The following is a 17,871-nucleotide window of genomic DNA, read 5'->3' as shown; positions in this document are numbered from 1 at the left end:
ACCCTGTATAGTGTTTCCAAGGAGCAGCTGGTGAGCTTGAACCACCAACCTTGCAGTTCAAACAACTTTGCAGTCTGACGCATTAGCCCACAGCATCACACCAGGACTCCATAGGAGGGTGGTGGGTGGTGGTTATGTGCCGTGGAGTCGGTTCTGACTCATAGAGACCCTGTACAGGGTTTCCAAAGCTGTAAATCTTGATGGGAGCAGAAAGCCTCATCTTTCTCCTGCGGAACAGCTGGTAGTTTCAAACTGCTGACCTTGAGGTTAGCAGCCCAATTTGTAACCACTATGCTACCAGAGCTCCTTCCATAGGAGGGCAGAGCCTGTTATATCCTCTTGGGAACAGTGAAGCAGTGAGGCCCTTGAAGAGTGATCCCCAGGCCCCAGTCAGTCCCACAAGTCCCTTCCTTCCTCCTTTGGAACACTTTGGAATTTAGAGAGCAATTTAGTCATGATGACAATTATATACGCATCCAACCAAATGTCAACAGATAGAGACTTCTGGAAGAAGCCCTGCATGTCCAAAAGCAGAAGAGAATATTGTATCATCCTCTTTTGTTTCTCATGACCATAAAATGGGGCAATAAAACCAGTAAAAGTCAAGTCACTGTGGCAAAACAAGCTAAGTGCTTGAAAGATTGTAGTGCTCATTGCATAAACCACAGGTGATAAAGATCATCTCTGGGAACAGGGACAACACAGGGTAAATTTCCCTGGCACCATCATTTTAAATCACTCTTGTTAGTCTGAACAGGCAAGATCGTTTATTGCCTCGTTTCTTCAGGAGCAAAATAATTTAAGAGGCTGGTGCTGAGCGAATGTGAGTGGATCCAAGTTGATCACAAATATGTAAATGATTTAAAATGAGGTTGATGGAAATTTCCTCCCATACTCTTAGGTATTCCAGATAAAAAGAAATGAAATACACTTCAGATAACATAACCTTGCTTGCTGAAAGCAAAGAGGGCTTGAAGCAGCACTCTGATGAAGCTCAAAGACTTTAGTGTGGACTCCACCTCAACATAAAGAAAACAACAATCCTCATAACTGGACTAATAGGCAACATCCTAATAAATGCAGAAAACCTTTGAGTTGTCAAAGATTTCATTTTACTTGGATCCACAATCAACACCCATGATCAGCAGTTCAGAAACCAAACAACATATCACATTGGGAAAATCTGTTGCAAAAGATATCTTCCAAGCGTTAAAATGCAAAGATTCACTTTGAGACCAAACCTTCATAGTTTCAATAACCTTGTATGCAACGGAAAGCAAGATAATGAATAAATAAGACTGAAGAATTGATGCCTTTGAATTCTGGTGCTAGTGAAGAATGTTGAATAGTGGGGACTATCGAAGGACTACTGGTGTGACGCTGTAGGATCAGCACTGGACTGCTAAACACAAGGCTGGCAGTTCAAACCCACTAGCTGCTCCACAGAAACCCTACACAAGGCTGATATGCGTCGAAACTAAAGCAATGGCATACAAAGACAAAGCTAGAAGAATGGTCCACTCTGTCTTTCTTGAAGTGTAGCCAAAATGCTCTTAGAAGTCAGGATGGTGAGACAAAGGAAAGTTTGTCTCGCAAATTTTGAACATGCTATCAGAAGGGACCAGTAACTGGAGAAGGACATCATGCTGGCCATGGGTCAACAAAAAAAGAGGAAGACCCTCAATAAAGTGTGTTGGTACAGTGGCAGCAGCAGTGGGCCCGTAACAATTGTGGGGATGGCGCAGGACTGGGCAGTGTTTCATTCTGTTGTGCAGAGGATCACTGGGAGTCAGAATCGAATAGACGGCACCTAACAACAGCAATACCAAAACGTGCCCATTGTTAAAATGATTATCAAGGGGTAGGGGGATGAGAAGAAGCTAATGATTTTCAACTATCTCCTTTGTGCTGCTGGCACAGAGAATGTTAAATCTTCTAAAGGATTCTGGGAGTCTGGTGTCACTATTGCTGCTTTACCAATGATAGACCCTAGGATCAGAGAAGTCAGCCATCTGTATCAAGTTAGACAGCTAGTAGGTGGAAGAAACAAAATGACCAGATCTGCTTGACTCTAAGGTTAATGGAAACCAGGAGCACAAACTCAGACATTTTCCAGGACCAAACAGGGATCCTGAATGTGTGACAGACACTCTGTTAGAAGACAAATGGAGGCAGCAGGATTGTCCTAAACTGGAGAATGCTTTGCCCACTTACACATACAAAATACCATGAGTTTAAAAACATTTTGCAAGAAAACAACTGAGGGACACAGTTCAACATTTTGACCTTAGTTGTTGTTAAGTGCCATCGAGTTGGTTCTGACCCAAGTATGGGGTTTCCAAGGAGAAGCTGGTGAGCTTGAACCACCAACCTTGCAGTTCAAATGGGCTTTGCAGTCTGGTGCATTACCCACAGCACCACACCAGGACTCCTTTGACCTTAGAGGTCACCTCAAATGGTAGAAAAAACCCTTTGGTAAGAAACAGAAGTTCAAATTTCTGGTTATCCTCCACTTAAACATTGTGTGATCTTGAATAAGTTTCTTAACCTCCCTGTGCCTTAGTCACCTTTGTATAACAGAAACCTCAACCAGTCCAAAGGCAGGAAACAGAATCCAACGACCCTTCAAACTGCCCCTTAGAATCACTGACCCAGGAGACCATTATTGGGAAACCAAGGACACAGAGATCATCGTGCACCACTAAATTCCTGAGGGGACCAAGGAGAGAATTTGGCCCTCCTGGAATGCAAGTGTGGTTGCTGCTATCAAAAGAGCTGTCATCGTTGGATCATCAGCCATGCACACTGCAGTACCAACCTGCCCCGTGAGCCCCAGAAACAGGGAAGCAGCAAGCACAGAATGGATAGGGTGATGCAGGCCAGAGGGCCACTGACCTTCCAAATACTGGGTTCAGTTGTTTGGGGATATATTTTTCCCGGTCTTTGATTTCCGTTTTGCCAAGTTTGACCACAATGTAGGGATCGGATTTCCCATCTGGATCAGCAGGGCTAAGATTAAATGCCTGCGAGGGGGAGAAAAAGAAAGCTCCTTTAGTCGATGATGTTCATCAGTGTTATTTGCACACCGGATTCAACTAGAAGCTAAAAATAAATAAATAAATAATTGCTGATGCCTGAGTTTGGTCCCTGCAATAAAGTGGATTCCAGCTCATAGCGACCCTACAGGATGGAGTAGAAATGACCTGTCCTGTGTGGGTTTCTGAGTTTGTCCATCTTCACTGGAACATTATAGGAGCAGACAGCTTCATGTCCCTCCTGTGCAAAGGTGGTGAGTTTGGACCACTGATCTGGTGGTTAGCAACCCAACGCTTAACCTACAGAACCATCAGGTCTCCTTTTTGATTACCAGATAGTCTAAATGAATTGGTTCTGGGCAAAGGGATTTTTAAAGCTCCCTAGGTAATCTGAATGGGCAGTGTAGGTTAAGAACTGCATTAGCCTCTCCATTTTGCTGTTAAAATTGTCAGTGTCACCCAAGCTTACCAGCCACTCCTAGGAAACCCTATATAGGGTCACTATGGGTCACAACCGACTCAATGGCACTTAACAACAACCATCTGGCATCGCCAATGAGTCTTGACAAATCCTTCTAATCTTTCCAACTAGACTGTGATTTCCTTGAAGGTAGAGACTGTGTCCTTTCCTCACAACATCCCATCCCTAGTGACTGGACACACCTGGCACATGGTGATGGGGATGTTGACAATGATGAAGAACATAAGCAGAGCTGGATAGAAGAACATCTAGTTCTCTCTTAGAGTTAAAGAATGATTCATCTTTACTTTGTTTTATTTAATTTATGTTTCTTAAAAAAGGATTAAGGCAATTTAAGCAAAGACTTAATATAATAATAATATTGGTACAATCAAATAAGATTTTCCAAGTCCAAAGTTAAGAGATGGAAATAAACACATGAACCATAAACGTTCATACAATTGCTTTGATTGAGCATCAGCTTTGATCCTGAGCATCCTGGTAACCAAGTCAGAAAGTTTTATAATTATATTTCCTACTCTTATTGTGTATATTTTGAGAATTACTTTCATGATTAAAATCTCTTCCATTTAGATTTCATTTCCAACTCAGGTTAAGTGTATCCAGAGAGAAATAATTTGCTTTTTCCAAAAATAAAGAGTCCTAGGTGGAGCTGTGGGTTAATGCACTGGACTGCAAGGTCAGTTTGAACCACAAGATTGGCGGTTCAAGTTCACTAGCCACCCCTCATAGGGTTGCTATGAGTCAGAATCAACTCGACAGCAGTTAACACAACAACAACTACCCTGAAGCAGCTCTGGTGGCGTAATGGGTTATGTATTGGGCTGTGAATGACAACGTCAGCAGTTCTAATCCACCAGCTGCTCTGCAGGAGAAAGAGGAGGCGTTCTGCTCCTTTAAAGATTTACAGCCTCAGAAACCCTACAGAAGTTCTCCATGAGTTAGAACTGACTCAACAGCACAAAACCACCACCACCACCACCACCACCACCAGCAGCAGCAGCACACAACAACAATTATCGTGGAGTCCTGTAGCATTAGCACCAGACTGCTAACTTCAAGGCCAGTGGTCCAAACCCACCAGTTGCTCCAAGGAAACCTTATACAGGGTCACTATGAGTTGGAACTGACTTGACGGCATTTAACGCCAACAACTCTTAGGGGAGATCAAGTTTTTCTTGGAAATATATTCAAAAGGAAATTTCTGTGGAGGTCTGACCACAAGGGAAGGGTTTCACAATGGCAGCTGCCCTCTTCTATCCTGGCTCTTCCTCTAACTGCCTTGACTTTGAACTTTCTGCTTCAGTCCTATTCTGTATCTTTCTCAGCTAGCAGATAACCACAGAAGACAAAGAAAGCTACCCAGGGCCATCCTAGATGCCTAGGAAATCTATCCCCTGCCAGCCTGAGAGAAACTCTATGACCCTCAGCATAGATAAGGATGACTCACCGCCACAATGTACACACGGATCAGAACTTTGACTGAGTAGTTGGGTGGGATCCCTTGCTGGATTCTTAGCTGCCCAGTGTCCTCAGTGTTGGAATCCTCAGGGCTTTTGTAGATGCAGAAGGAGCCCTGGAACCATAAAGAGCAACCCATTGAAACAGGATGGTCCCAAGTCTCCTCAAAAATCACACAGCGCTCAGTGCTGGAAGAAGGAGCACAGGCTGTGTCCCAGCAGGACCTGGGCTAATGCCATGCTTATCAGCTGGATCTCCTCGGACAAGTCACATAACCTGCTTGCAGCTGAGATTCTTCATGTTACCTTCATGAGGGTGCATGGACATCTTTCTCACAGGAAGGTCAGATGGGATCTTGAGAACCTTACATGCAGGCTGTGATGCCAATACTTTCCCTCATGATCTCATTCAGTCCTGACCCCAATATCCTGTTTCCAGATGCAGCAAGAGAGGATCAGGGCAGCTAAGTACACTGTTAAAGATCATGAAGCTAGGTAGTTTTATAACTGGGATTTAAATCCAGATTGGCAAACATACAACACCCGTACTATTTCCAACACACCACACTGCATGTAAAAGACTCTGGAGTATAACGTAGGCTCATAGTAAATGTTAGCTACTACTTTGTGAAGTTGACACCAAAAGTGTTCCAGAAAGGTTTAGCTTATTTGTCCAATAGGCAGTCTGCATGAAGGATGCATTTGGGCAAAGTAAACTTCAGTGATCCTTTCATACAATGAGCTGGTCTCCTTGTATTTCACTACATTGAGTTCTAACCCATTTCACTGAGCATACATGAAAATATCTCAAGAGACTGGGGCTTGGTCTTATGGGGCTCTAGAGAGGGTCTTGAGTAAAAATGAATGAATTTCTCTACACCGACCCCACACCCCAGAATCCCATTGACAGAAGTAGGGGGTGTCTGACATTTCTGGGAAGGGAGAGCCAAAGACAAAGGCTGGTACTAGAGCCCACCTTAAACTTCCCTATGACTCGATCCCCATCAAGGCTGTGGTCTTCTTCTGTAGACTTGCCTCTGAATAGCTCAAAGGTTTTCACCCAGTCTTCAAAATTGTTGAATTTGCTCTCAAGATCATCATCATATATCTTTAGAGAGAAGGGAGAAGATTGTGCTAAGAAGAAGGATTTAATGAGAAACATCAGGATAGTCTACAATTAGCCTTGTTATATGCCCATTGGGAAAAAAATCTAATAGACCATTAGATTTTTAATTTATCTGTAGCAATAATAGAACCATGATGGATTCACGATTCCTAGCATACTCTGAAATTTATACAATTTTCAATGAACTTTGACATTCTGAGAATATAAAGAGACTTAAAGTCTCATGGAAAAATGGAATTGTTCCATGAACGTTTGGAAGCCCCCTTGCATAGTTTAACCAAAACTTAAAAATATATAGGTATAACTATGACTAGTCTTTTAATAGGTAATTAATGTCACTGGTTGTTGGCTGTGGTGATGGCATGGTGGTGGTGGTGTCGTGGAGCTGTAGAGACCCCATATAGGGTTTCCAAAGCTGTAAATATTGACAGGAGCAGAGAGCCTCGCTTTTCTCCTATGGGGTGCCTGGTGAACTTGAACTGCTGACCTTGTGGTTAGCAGCCCAATGTATAACCCACTACACTACCAGGGCTCCTTGTTGTTGGCTATAGACTATAACATTTTGTTGTTATTGTTGTTAAGTGCCATCAAGTTAGTTCCAACTCATAGCAACCCTGTATGTATAGGGTTTCCGAGGAAATGCTGGTGGGTTTGAACCACCAACCTTGCAGTTTAAACTGACTTTTCACAGTCCAATGCATTATCCTACAGCACCACACCAGGACTCCATAGTATTTTTAGGAAATTAAAATTAATGAAAAGTTCATCAAGTATCTAATTACTAACATATATAAAGTCCTGGTGTGGTGCTGTGAGTTAATGCACTGGGCTGCAAAGTCAGGTCAGCAGTACAAGCTCACCAGCCACTCTTTAGAAAACCCTATACAGGGTCGCTATGGGTCAGAACCGACTTGATGACACTTAACAACAACACAAAGGTGATAGGAGAAGCCCTGTGGCCTAGTGGGTTGTATGTTGGGCTACTAACCACAAGGTCAGCAGTTCAAATCTACTAACTGTTCTTAGGGAGAAAGACAGGACTTTTCTCACTGCCTTGGAAACACTACACAGGGTTATTATGGGTAGGAACCGACTTGATGGTACACAACAACATAAAGTGATAGAATATTGGTTTTTATTATAATGTATATAGAACTGGATTTCCCAAGTGGGAAATTATATATCCATTTTAGAAATGCAAATCACATTGATTTTAGGTTTTGTAACATCATTCAATTACTTATTCAAATTTTCTATCCAAATTGCTTTATCTAAGCTACATAATGTTCATACTTATGTGGCTACATAATTAATTACATACCGTAAATACACCTTTAGCTAATATCTGTGTGGTACTGTAGACTTAAAGCACTGGACCTCAAGACCAGTTTGAACTATAAGGTCAGCATTCAAACTCACCAGTTGTTCTTTGGAAAACCTTATACATGGTCGTTATGCGTTGGAACCAACTCAGTGGCACTTAACAACAACAGTGTTAAGATTGAGGCAACTTCATTTAAAGTTAACACTCCTGCTGTTTTGAGTGCATGCACAGTGTGTGATGATGTCAAGCTCAAAGAGGTGAGCCAAGGAAATACAGAGATGGGAAATTCCCTCACTGGACTTAAGCTAAACAATTAAGTTATGTCTCTTCACAATATGAAGATGTAAAACTAGAAAATTAGTAAGCTCCATTGTCTTTGATTACACGCTTGTTTTCTTGCAATGAATTTCTGTGCAGCGATGATTATAATAAAGACAAAATAAATCAGTGAAAATAAAGACATTACTAGAAATGACCGCAAAAAATCAAAAGATTGGCAGTTCAATCGTACGTAGCAGCTACGTGGGAGAAAGGTCTGACAATTTACTCCCATAAAGATTACAGCCTAGAAAACCCTATGGGGAAATTCTGCTCAATCACCCAGAGTCAACAGGAGTTAGAATCTAATCAATGGCACCCACTGAATAGATATAAAAGAAGCCTAGCTTCTGCACTGCTCATGTAACCCATGGTAAACATGACTTTGCCCACACCTGTAACACAGCGAGGTTGGGGATGTCATCTTCTTTGACTTTCTTCTTGAGCATTTTGTCTTTCTTCTTCTTTGGGCCGTCTTCTATATCTACCACCACGTGGTCTGTTTGTGCCTCTGTGGGTATGCAGAGGATATAGTTAGATGTCTCATGGCTGCTGAGATTAGAAAGAACAAAACCAAACTACTTTTTCTCTTCACTCTGGCATTCTTCATGAACCTTCTTTTAAAAAAAGAAATGGTGACATTTTGCTGTAGGGTCGCAAGTACCGTCCTGCAAACAGGGCACTGCACAACCCCAGGGAATGCTAGTCACATGGAAATGCAATGGAAAGAATGCTTGAGCCTGGCAAGGTGCTGGCCCACCATAGTTGTTAGAGCACATTACATTAGGGCCAGAGAGCTCAGGCAATTTGCTTAAAGGCATTCAACTAGCAGAAAACACACCCGGGACGAATTGACTGCAAAGCTTACGGTTATACCCTCTTTCAGATCATATTCTTTTTAGGGAGATGGGTGGTGATCTAGCTAGCCCTAATTGAGTAATGAGTCTTATAATGTTCAAGATAGATCTTGCACAAAGTCATGTAAGCTTGCTAATTACCATTCATAGCAATCTTACATATAAGAACACAAAAAGTTCCATCTTCATGAACATTGCTATGTTTGACTCTATTGTTGTAGTTATTATAATGAGATTAGTCCATAAATTTTTAATGGCAGACTCTGGAGTTACACTGCCACTACCTTCTAGCTGTGTAACCTTGGACAAGTTACTTGACTTCCTTGTGTCTCTGTTTCATCATCTGCAATATGAGACTGCCATGGGGTGGTCTTAGAATTCAGATGGTAACTATGAGTGGCCTGAAGAACTGAGCTGGCTCCCATTTCTTTCTTCTCTAAGTGTTCTCTGAAACAGCATAGGCTGCTTGGTTCACTGCTGTCTTTAGGCCAAGACCTACGGTTGGCTTGAATCAACTTTGTGGCCATTTCAAATTCTAAGCCTCTTCCATTTGAGTTTCTGCCAAACCAGATCTCTCCAGACCTTGTAAACTGAGTTTTGGAACCTGATTCCAGACCTTTGCACACGCCCTATTTAAAGCTGATTGTGTTGGTTTTGGCCTGGCCTTCCAGTGTGTGCCTCTTTTTACTATGCTTTTTCTACGTTAAGACTGTTAATGTAGAGACAGGAACCAAGGAGTCAATTTCAGCACTGAACTGGATTCAGGAGACCTGGGATCTGGTCCCAGTCCAGCTCAAACCAGCCCTGTACTCATTTTAGTCTTGTCATCTACTGGAAAATGTTTCCTCAATTGGGAGATGAAGAGGTTAAGCTCTGATACACCAGCCTTGTCTTCCATTTCACAATTTTCACACCAAAATGGCCCATGTTCTTATGTCCAAATGTCCTCAGAACAGCTACTTACCTGTTTGCTGCTTGGAATTGCTCTCCTTTGCCTTTAGAGAGAAGAAGGAGATGGTTAATTGACTATGCCCAATGTCTTCATCCTGACTACTAACCATTCTTACTCCATCATCCCAGAGGTGTCACAGCCAGAGCATTCTCTAAATGACAGTTCACTGCAGAGACCTGTGAGATCCTGCAGAGTATCCCACTTTCTAAGGCCAAGGCTACTTCTCTCCACTTGACAGTTTCCCTTAGGATCCTGCTGAAGCCTTGGAGCCCTTGGACCAGAGGCCCAATCACTGATACTCACCTCTCCTGAGGCCCCATTTCTTCTTCTGAGTCAGACTGGTAGACAGAACCTTCAAGTGTTGTGCTGGACTTAACTACCTTCTAACCTTTCTAATAGAATTTGTGTCCTGGAGCCAGCTCTAGCTCAAGTGGGGGACTAGATAATCCCAGGTCCCTGGTCCTGCCAGCCTTTATGATCCTGCAGCCACTCCACATGAGAAAGAGGAGGCTGTCTGCTCCCGTGAATCGTTACAGCCTTGGAAACTCTACACAGGGTTATAGTCAGAACTGATTTGATGGCACATAGCAGTGGCAGTGGCAATGAAGAGACCCACACCCACCACGGGCCTAGGAGAGGGGGATTTAAAAATGGCCGTGGAGCTAGAGAGGGCATGTGGAATGTGGGAAGGTAGAAGTTGCTGTGTTTTCTCCTGAGGCCCTTGATTGTCATAGCCAGGGGACACCATACCTTCTGTGCTTTCTTCAGGGAGGCATAATACTTAGACCACCAGTCAATGACGTTTTCAGCAGATTCATCTGCTATGGTCCTCTTTTTTCTTTTAGTTGACCTCCGGGAAGGTTTTCCAGAATCCTGGCAAGAGACAAGGGATGGGTTAGTGGTTAAGGCCTCATGGAGCTCATACTGATGGCCAATGGTTAGCTGGGAAAGAGAACATACTGGTGTCTGTTGAAGCAGATGGAGGCTTTGTGCTCTCAGTTCTCTATCATTTCAATAAATGAAAGTTTAACAGTCCACTCATTCGATCAACAAATGTTTACTGAGTGGATGTCACACATTGTGCTTTATGTTTGGGATGTTAGTGGAATTACACACAATCCCATATTGGAACACTTACAGTTCCTGGTGTGGCTCTGTGGGTTAATGCACCAGACTGCAAAGCCGTTTGAACTGCAAAGTCGGCAGTTCAAGTTCACCAGCTGCTCCTCGGAAACCCTATACAGGGTCACTATGGATCGGAATCGACTCGATGGAACATAACAACAGCAACAGTTCAGTAGCGAAGACAGGCACGCAATTAATGAGTGCTCAACTATGTCATACAAGGGGGCTTCAAAAGTTTATGGAAGAATTCCATGATATTTCAATTCTACTTTTCTATGAACTTTTTAAAGCTTCCTTACACAGTGTGGTATAGTAGAATGGGCAATCACGTCAGACAGGTCATTTACTGCTGCTAGTGTCCTCAAGTCGGTTTCGACTCATAGAGACGCTGTATAGGGTTTCCAAGGAGCATCTGGTGGGTTTGAACCGTTGACTTTGTGGTTCACAGTCCAGTGCATATCCTATTAACTGGATGGCACACTATTAACTATATATTAAACACTTTAACTTGTGACTCTCAGTTTACTCTACTTCACTGTTGTGAGGATTCAGTGACATCCAATAGGTGAAGTCCTGGTAGCATTGTTTCCAATTTTGTTGCCGTTGTTTGTTTCACATTTAAACAGGAACAACTAAATGGCACCTATTAAGTTGGAAATGACTCCACAGCACTTAACAGCAGCATTATCTACATGCCCGGAGGTTAGAGTGGCAGTAATATACGCATGGCAGCTGGGAGAAGACAGGTGCCCTAGGTGAGTTTCATCACGTACCGTCATTCACTCAGTCTCCTGGACATAGCGGAATACCAACTATATGCCGAGCACTGCAGCAAGTGCAGAGGATATGGAGTTGTCAACGCATCATCCCTGACCTGCTGGACTCACCGGCCACAAACACCTCAACTGAGAATTCCAATATAAAGTGACAGGTGCGATGCTGGTGGGACGAGAGAGCCTGGTCACAGAGGATCACGTTGAGCATAGACGTGATGGGAAGAGCCTGAATAAATATTACTCATTTATCTTCCTTGGCTCTTTATTTCAGGAGACCCAGTATGGTGCTATGAATTAATGCAGTGGACTGCAAGGTTAGTTTGAACTGCAAAATCAGTGGTCCAAGCTCACCAACTGCTTCTCATAAACCCTATATAGGGTCACTACGAGTTGGAACTGACTTGATGGCACTTAACAACAACAATGCTCTTTATTTCAAGGATCTCTGGTGGCACAGTGGCTAAGTGCTCAGCTGCTAACTAAGAGGTCAGTGATTTGAACCTACCAGCTGCTCTGTAAGAGAAAGATGTGGCAGTCTGTCTCCTTCCGTCAAGACTGCAGCCTTGGGAACCCTATGGGGCAGTTCTCTGTTCGACAGGGTCACTGAGACCAAATTGAGTTGACAACTACAAGTTTGCCTTTTTTTTTTTTGATTGGGGGAAGTTTGGTTTTTATTTCAACCTTTACCATTTGTTGGTCATGCAATGCTTTAAAGATTTTCTTGAAGCTGCCTCCTCCTTTAGTTTAACAGATTCTCCAGGATTTTGTACTCAAATTTATGATGTAGAAACATTAATCATATCCTTGTTTGATGGTTCCTTGTGTGCCTGTTCATGTCCCCTCCCCTCAGCTGAGAACCCAGAAGACATAATCTTTTGGTTCCACATGACCTTGCACAAACCAAACTCAAAATATCCCACTGCTCTCACGTTAATTCTGACTCATAGCGACCCTACAGAACAGAGTAGAACTGCCCCACTGGGCTTCCAAGGCCACAGATTGTTACAGAAGCAGATGCAACTATACCTTTCTCCCTTGAAGCAGCTGGTGGGTTCAAACCACCAACCTGTCAGTTAGCAGTCTGCTAGGCCACCAGGGCTCCTGACCTTGCCCAGAATTTGATTCTAAATATTAATAGAATAGTCCTAGATAAAGGGCTTTCCAAGCTATAACTTTCTGAAGATTTTCTGTTTAAATATCCTCAACATTAGGTGAATAATTTCATTTACATTGATGTATCTGATCTTCACAACAATGCTGTAAAGTGGATATTATTATTCCCATTTTACAGATGGGAAGCTGATGCTCAGAACTGTGAAGGTCATAGAGTTAGTGCTGGGAAGATTAGTATCTAGAACATCCAATGAACACTCTAATGAGCCTTGTAAATATGGCAAGGGAATTGCATTCTGACCTTAGTTTTTCCACCTTTGGGTGGCTCTGGAGCTGAGGACTTGCGTTGGGGCTCCAGAATGGGGGATGAGTCAGGGACATCAATCAGAGTGGCCTGGGTGGAGTCAGGCACCACTGTGGAAGGAGGCTCAACATCCACATAGATGTGATCTGTCCGGCGCTCCTGGGACGAGCTGGGAGACTTGGGGTGCCCAGCGGCTATTAGCAAATCTGAAATAGCTGGAATGATAGCACATCAGGTGAGCAACTGGGGTTGCATTGTAGGGCGGTATCTATCCCCCCAGAGTAGGTGTCCAGAATTCTCAGTGGCTTGGCAGTTATGTAATCACTACCAGCCCTCTGCTGTGATCAGATGTGATCAGCTCTGATCTGATGTAATTATCTTCTGTGTTGTAAATTCTCACTTCTATGATGTTGATGAAGCTGGATGCAATATACAAGATTAGTCTGTGTCTTGAGTCAATGTCTTTTGAGATATCAACGAGCGAGTTTAAACAAGCAAGCAGAGCTCAGAAGAACCTGCTGCCACCAAGACAGAAGACCTAGCAGTGGACTGGGTCCTTTGGATCTGGTCCCTGCACTGTGAAGCCCCTAGATGCAGGAGAAGATTGATGCACATAGAGATCACTAAGGAATGTTAGACCTACAGTTGCTGATGCAGGACCTTCCCCAGAGCAAACACCAAGAGAAAGCCTTTCTCAAGAGCTGGCGTTCTGAATTTGGACTTCTAGCCTCCTGAACTGAGAGACAGTAAATTTCTACTTATTAAAGTCATCTACTTGCAATACCTCTGTTACAGCAGCGCTAGATAACTAAGCCAGGTGGTCAACTCAGGAGCCCATTACAGGGAATCAGACAGGTTGGGGAATAAAACTGACAAGTTCCTAATATCTCTGAACCTCACTATCCTTATTTATAAAACAGGGAAAATACCCAGCTCACTAGAGGATTAAATGAGACTATGATGTCATGCATTTGGCATTACATCAGGTACTCAATGTATCTACATTACATCAGGTCATCGATGAATGGTTGTGCTTGTTACTTATCCCTCAGAAAAGTTTTAATCAACCATGCTCATCAGCATCCTGTAAATGAAGATTTAGGGCATAGGTCGTCTGTATTGACTGTCTTTCCCCTAGTGGGTTAACTCAGAGTCCTTGAGATTCCAGAGGTCTGTGAACTCCCCAAGCGTAGGTAAAACTCTGGGCATGAGTCCATGTGCTTGGCAGGGATCTTGTGAGAGTCTTAACTGGGCTGTTGAACTAATAAAAAGGACAACAGTGTTCTTTCCTGCCCAAGGTCCTCTTCTCTTGGTTTTGTTCTATGGAATTCAGAACATACAAGCATTTCCAAACTGGGGTCTCCCTGGCTGCCATGGGCTCCTAAGTTTCTCTCCCCTAGTTGCTGACCTTTCAACAGTGAATTCAATTCAATAGATTTAGGTATATGTTCTGTGCTGGACAAAGAGATGGAAATACCCAGGAGCAGAATAGAAAGCTTAGACTAGACCAAGATATACAGTACCTTGATTTATGAGAAAGAGAGCAGTACAAACCAATGGAGAAAGAACGACTGGTTAGTGGACTCTTTGGAGAAACAAGAGTGCCTTCTATGTAAAACAAAACAAAACACGGATCCCACCCTACCTTAAGCCATACACAAATGCAGATGGCTGTAAAAATCTAAACGTAAAAGGTAAAGCCACAAAATCAATGGAATAAAACATAGTATGTTTTTGTTGTTATTAAGTGCTGTAGAGTCAGTTCTGACTCATAGCAACCCTGTATAGTTTCCGATGAGCAGCTGGTGAGTTTGAACCACCAACCTTGTGGTTGAACCACCAACCTTGAAGTCCAGTGCTTATCTAATGATGCCACACCAGGACTCCAAAATATAATATGAAGGGGTTTCCAAAAGTTCATGAAAAAATGGAGTTAAAAGAATGGAAGTTTTCCACCACTGAAAAATGGTGAAGCCCCTTTATGAAACCCCTGCATATCTTTGTGAGGGTAAAAGGCTTTCTTAGACATGTCTCCCAATTTGACTCCATCAGACTCTTTGGAGAAACAAATGTGCCCTCTATTGGGAGAACAAGACACACACACACACACACACACACACACACACACACTCACACAAACCACAGATCCCTGCCTTAAGCCCTAATCAAGTGCAGATGGGTTAAGACTGGAGGCCATCAAGAAGGTCAGCAGTCATCAGAGCAAGAAAAGACAGTGGTGGAACATCGGATGTATAGAGAGCTCATGAATCAAAAAGAGAAGGAAATACATAAAGTATGGACAAAGGATGTGAACAGGCAAATAACAGAGGAAAAAAATCAAGACTGGCAATAAACAGATGAAGAGTTGTACAAAATTACTAGTAATTGAAAAATCTAAAGTAAAACAAGATGCTATTTTATACCCACTAGAGTGGCAAAACCCAAAAATCAAATCAAAACAAAACCCCAGAAAGTTGGATGAATAGCAGGTGCTATAGAAGAACAGAGAGATGGGGCTCTGGATGCACTGTTGACAGGAAGATAGACTGTTGTAGACTAGTGTAGACTTGTGTAGACTAGTGTAGACTTGTGTAGATTGGTGTATCCACTGTCAGTGAGTCAATTCCGATTCACAAAAACCTGTAGGACAGAGTAGAACTGTCCCATAAGGTTTCCAAGGCTGTAATTCTTCTGTTAGCAGACTGCCACATCTTTCTCCTATTTTGTGGCTGGTGGGTTAGAACCACTGACCTTTCAGTTAGCAGCTGAGTGCTTAACCACTGCACTGAGCTAGTACACTGACCTAGTACTAGAACTAGTACAGCCATCTGGAGTATCTTCTGGCAAGACTTAAGGCAGACTCCCTGTGACCAAGTAGTCTCACCCCTGGCTGCATATTCCAGAGAAATTCCCACCAGATGCTCCCTTAGGGAACATATGGAGGGATGGATAATCATCACATCTGTGTTTGTGGAAGTCAGGAATTAGAGACAGCCTAAGACCCAATACTAGGGGAAAGGAAAGTAAGGTAGAGACGCAGCAGGTAATGGTAACAAGCTAATGAACACAGTAGTATGGATGTATCTTACAAAATAATCATCGAATGAAAAAGAGTAAGAAACTGAATTAAGAGAATAGCATCACTCCATTTATGTAAATTAAAGATACATATTTAATAGGGATTGGATATAGTGCCAATCTCTCAGGTGGGAAGACACTCAAAATATGATTGGGGAAGATTTGCCTCCTCAGAGTTGCCCTTAATGACATGGATGGAGTTAAGCTTTTAGGATTTTCATTTGCTGATGGGTACTACTAAACATGAGAAGAAAGAGCTGTAACATACATTAATAATCAGAACATAGAGTATAAAAAATATGCATCTAAGAAAATTGGAAGCCATCAAAAAATGAAATGGAACCCATGAAGACTGATATTTTAGGCATCAGTGAACTGAAATGGACTGGCATTGACCGTTTTCATTTTGAATCAGATAACCATATGGTTTACAATGTCAACTGAAGAGAAATGGCATTGCATTCATAGTCAAAAGGAGCATTTCAAAATCTGTCTTGAAGTACAATGCTGTCTGTGACAGGATAATGTCAATAGACCTACAAGGACACCAGTTAATACCACTATTATTGGAATTTAAACACGAATCACTAAAGTCAGTGATGATGAAATTGAAGAATTCTACCAACTTCTTCAATCTGAAATGGTGATGAGAATGTGAAAATTAGGAATGCAGAGGAAAGATCAGTAGTTGGAATATGTCCTTAGTGAAAGAAACGATGCTGGGGATTGCATGATACAATTTTGCAAGACCAGTGACTTATTCATTGCAAATGCTTTTTTTCAACAACATAAAAGATGACACATGGACCTCACCAGACAGAATACACTGGAATCAAATTGACTACATCTGTGGAGAGAGATGATAGATAAGCTCCATATCATCAGCTAAAACCAGGCCAGTGGTAGACTGTGGAACAGAGCTTCAATTGTTCCTATGCAGGTTCAGGCTGAAGCTGAAGAAAATCACAGCAAGTCTAAGAGAGACCAAATATGACCTGGAATATACCCCACCTGAATTTAGAGATATGCATTAGACATTAATTAGACACTAATGACTGAAGACCAGAAGAATTGTGGGATGACATCAAGAACAATCACATATGAAGAAAACAAAAAAATAATTGAAAAGACAGAAAAAGAAGAAAACACCAAAGTGAATGTCAGAAGAGATGCCGAAAGTTGCTTTTGAGCATAGAGAAGCCAAAGTGCTTGGGGGAAATTTAGTAAAAGAGCTGAGCAGAAAATTTCAAAGGGCAGTTTGAGAAGACAAAGTCAGATATTATCATGAAATGTGTAAAGACTGGTATTAGAAAACCCAAAGGGAAGAACATGCTCAGCATTTCTTAGGCCAAAAGAACTGAAGAAAGTATTCAAACCTGGATTTTAATATTGAAGGATTCAATTATCTGGTGTAGCGCAGTGGGTTAATGTGCTAGACTGCAAGATGGGTTTGAACCTCAAGGTTGGCGGTTCAAGCTCACCAGCTGCTCCTAGTAAATCCTATACAAGGTCACTGTGAGTCAGAACTGACTCAGAAGCACTTAACAAAAATTGACAAAATATTGAATGATGCATAAATCACCAAAATAAGACAGAAGAAATACACAAATTACTGTACCAAAAGAATTGGTCAATGTTCAGTCATTTTAAGAGGTACCATATGATCAAGAACTGATCGTATTGAAGGAAGAAGTCCAAGCTGCACTGAAGGCATAGGTGAAAACAAGGTTTCAGAAATTAACAGAATATATAATCTGATGCAGTACTAGAGGCACTCACTCATCTATGTCAAGATATTTGGAGGATAGCTACTGGACCAACTGATTGGAAAAGATCCATCAATTGTGGCCATTCTAAAGAAAGGTGACCCAACAGAAGGCAGAAATCATTGAATGACATCATTAATATCACACGCAAGAAAA

The 17,871-nt window shown here is 42.3% G+C and overlaps 1 protein-coding gene across 1 annotated transcript in view; it reads right to left on the bottom strand.

Annotated features, from left to right (window-relative positions):
- FER1L6 (fer-1-like 6 (C. elegans)) overlaps window positions 1-17,871 on the bottom strand; it is a 152,086-nt gene that overhangs the window by 33,576 nt on the left and 100,639 nt on the right. The window contains exons 25-31 of the mRNA XM_006830693.1: window positions 12,869-13,086; window positions 10,304-10,426; window positions 9,562-9,596; window positions 8,140-8,260; window positions 5,953-6,084; window positions 4,967-5,092; window positions 2,896-3,023 (exon numbers count right to left, since the gene is read on the bottom strand). Of these exons, the coding sequence (XP_006830756.1) occupies window positions 2,896-3,023; window positions 4,967-5,092; window positions 5,953-6,084; window positions 8,140-8,260; window positions 9,562-9,596; window positions 10,304-10,426; window positions 12,869-13,086 (883 nt within the window). The remainder of the gene's footprint in view (window positions 1-2,895; window positions 3,024-4,966; window positions 5,093-5,952; window positions 6,085-8,139; window positions 8,261-9,561; window positions 9,597-10,303; window positions 10,427-12,868; window positions 13,087-17,871) is intronic.

The sequence above is a fragment of the Chrysochloris asiatica genome, unplaced genomic scaffold (genome assembly GCF_000296735.1).
Source record: "Chrysochloris asiatica unplaced genomic scaffold, ChrAsi1.0 scaffold00001, whole genome shotgun sequence".
NCBI lineage: Eukaryota > Metazoa > Chordata > Mammalia > Afrosoricida > Chrysochloridae > Chrysochloris > Chrysochloris asiatica.
The sequence above is the reverse complement of the archived record's forward strand: the minus strand, read 5'-3'. Positions and strand labels throughout refer to the sequence as shown.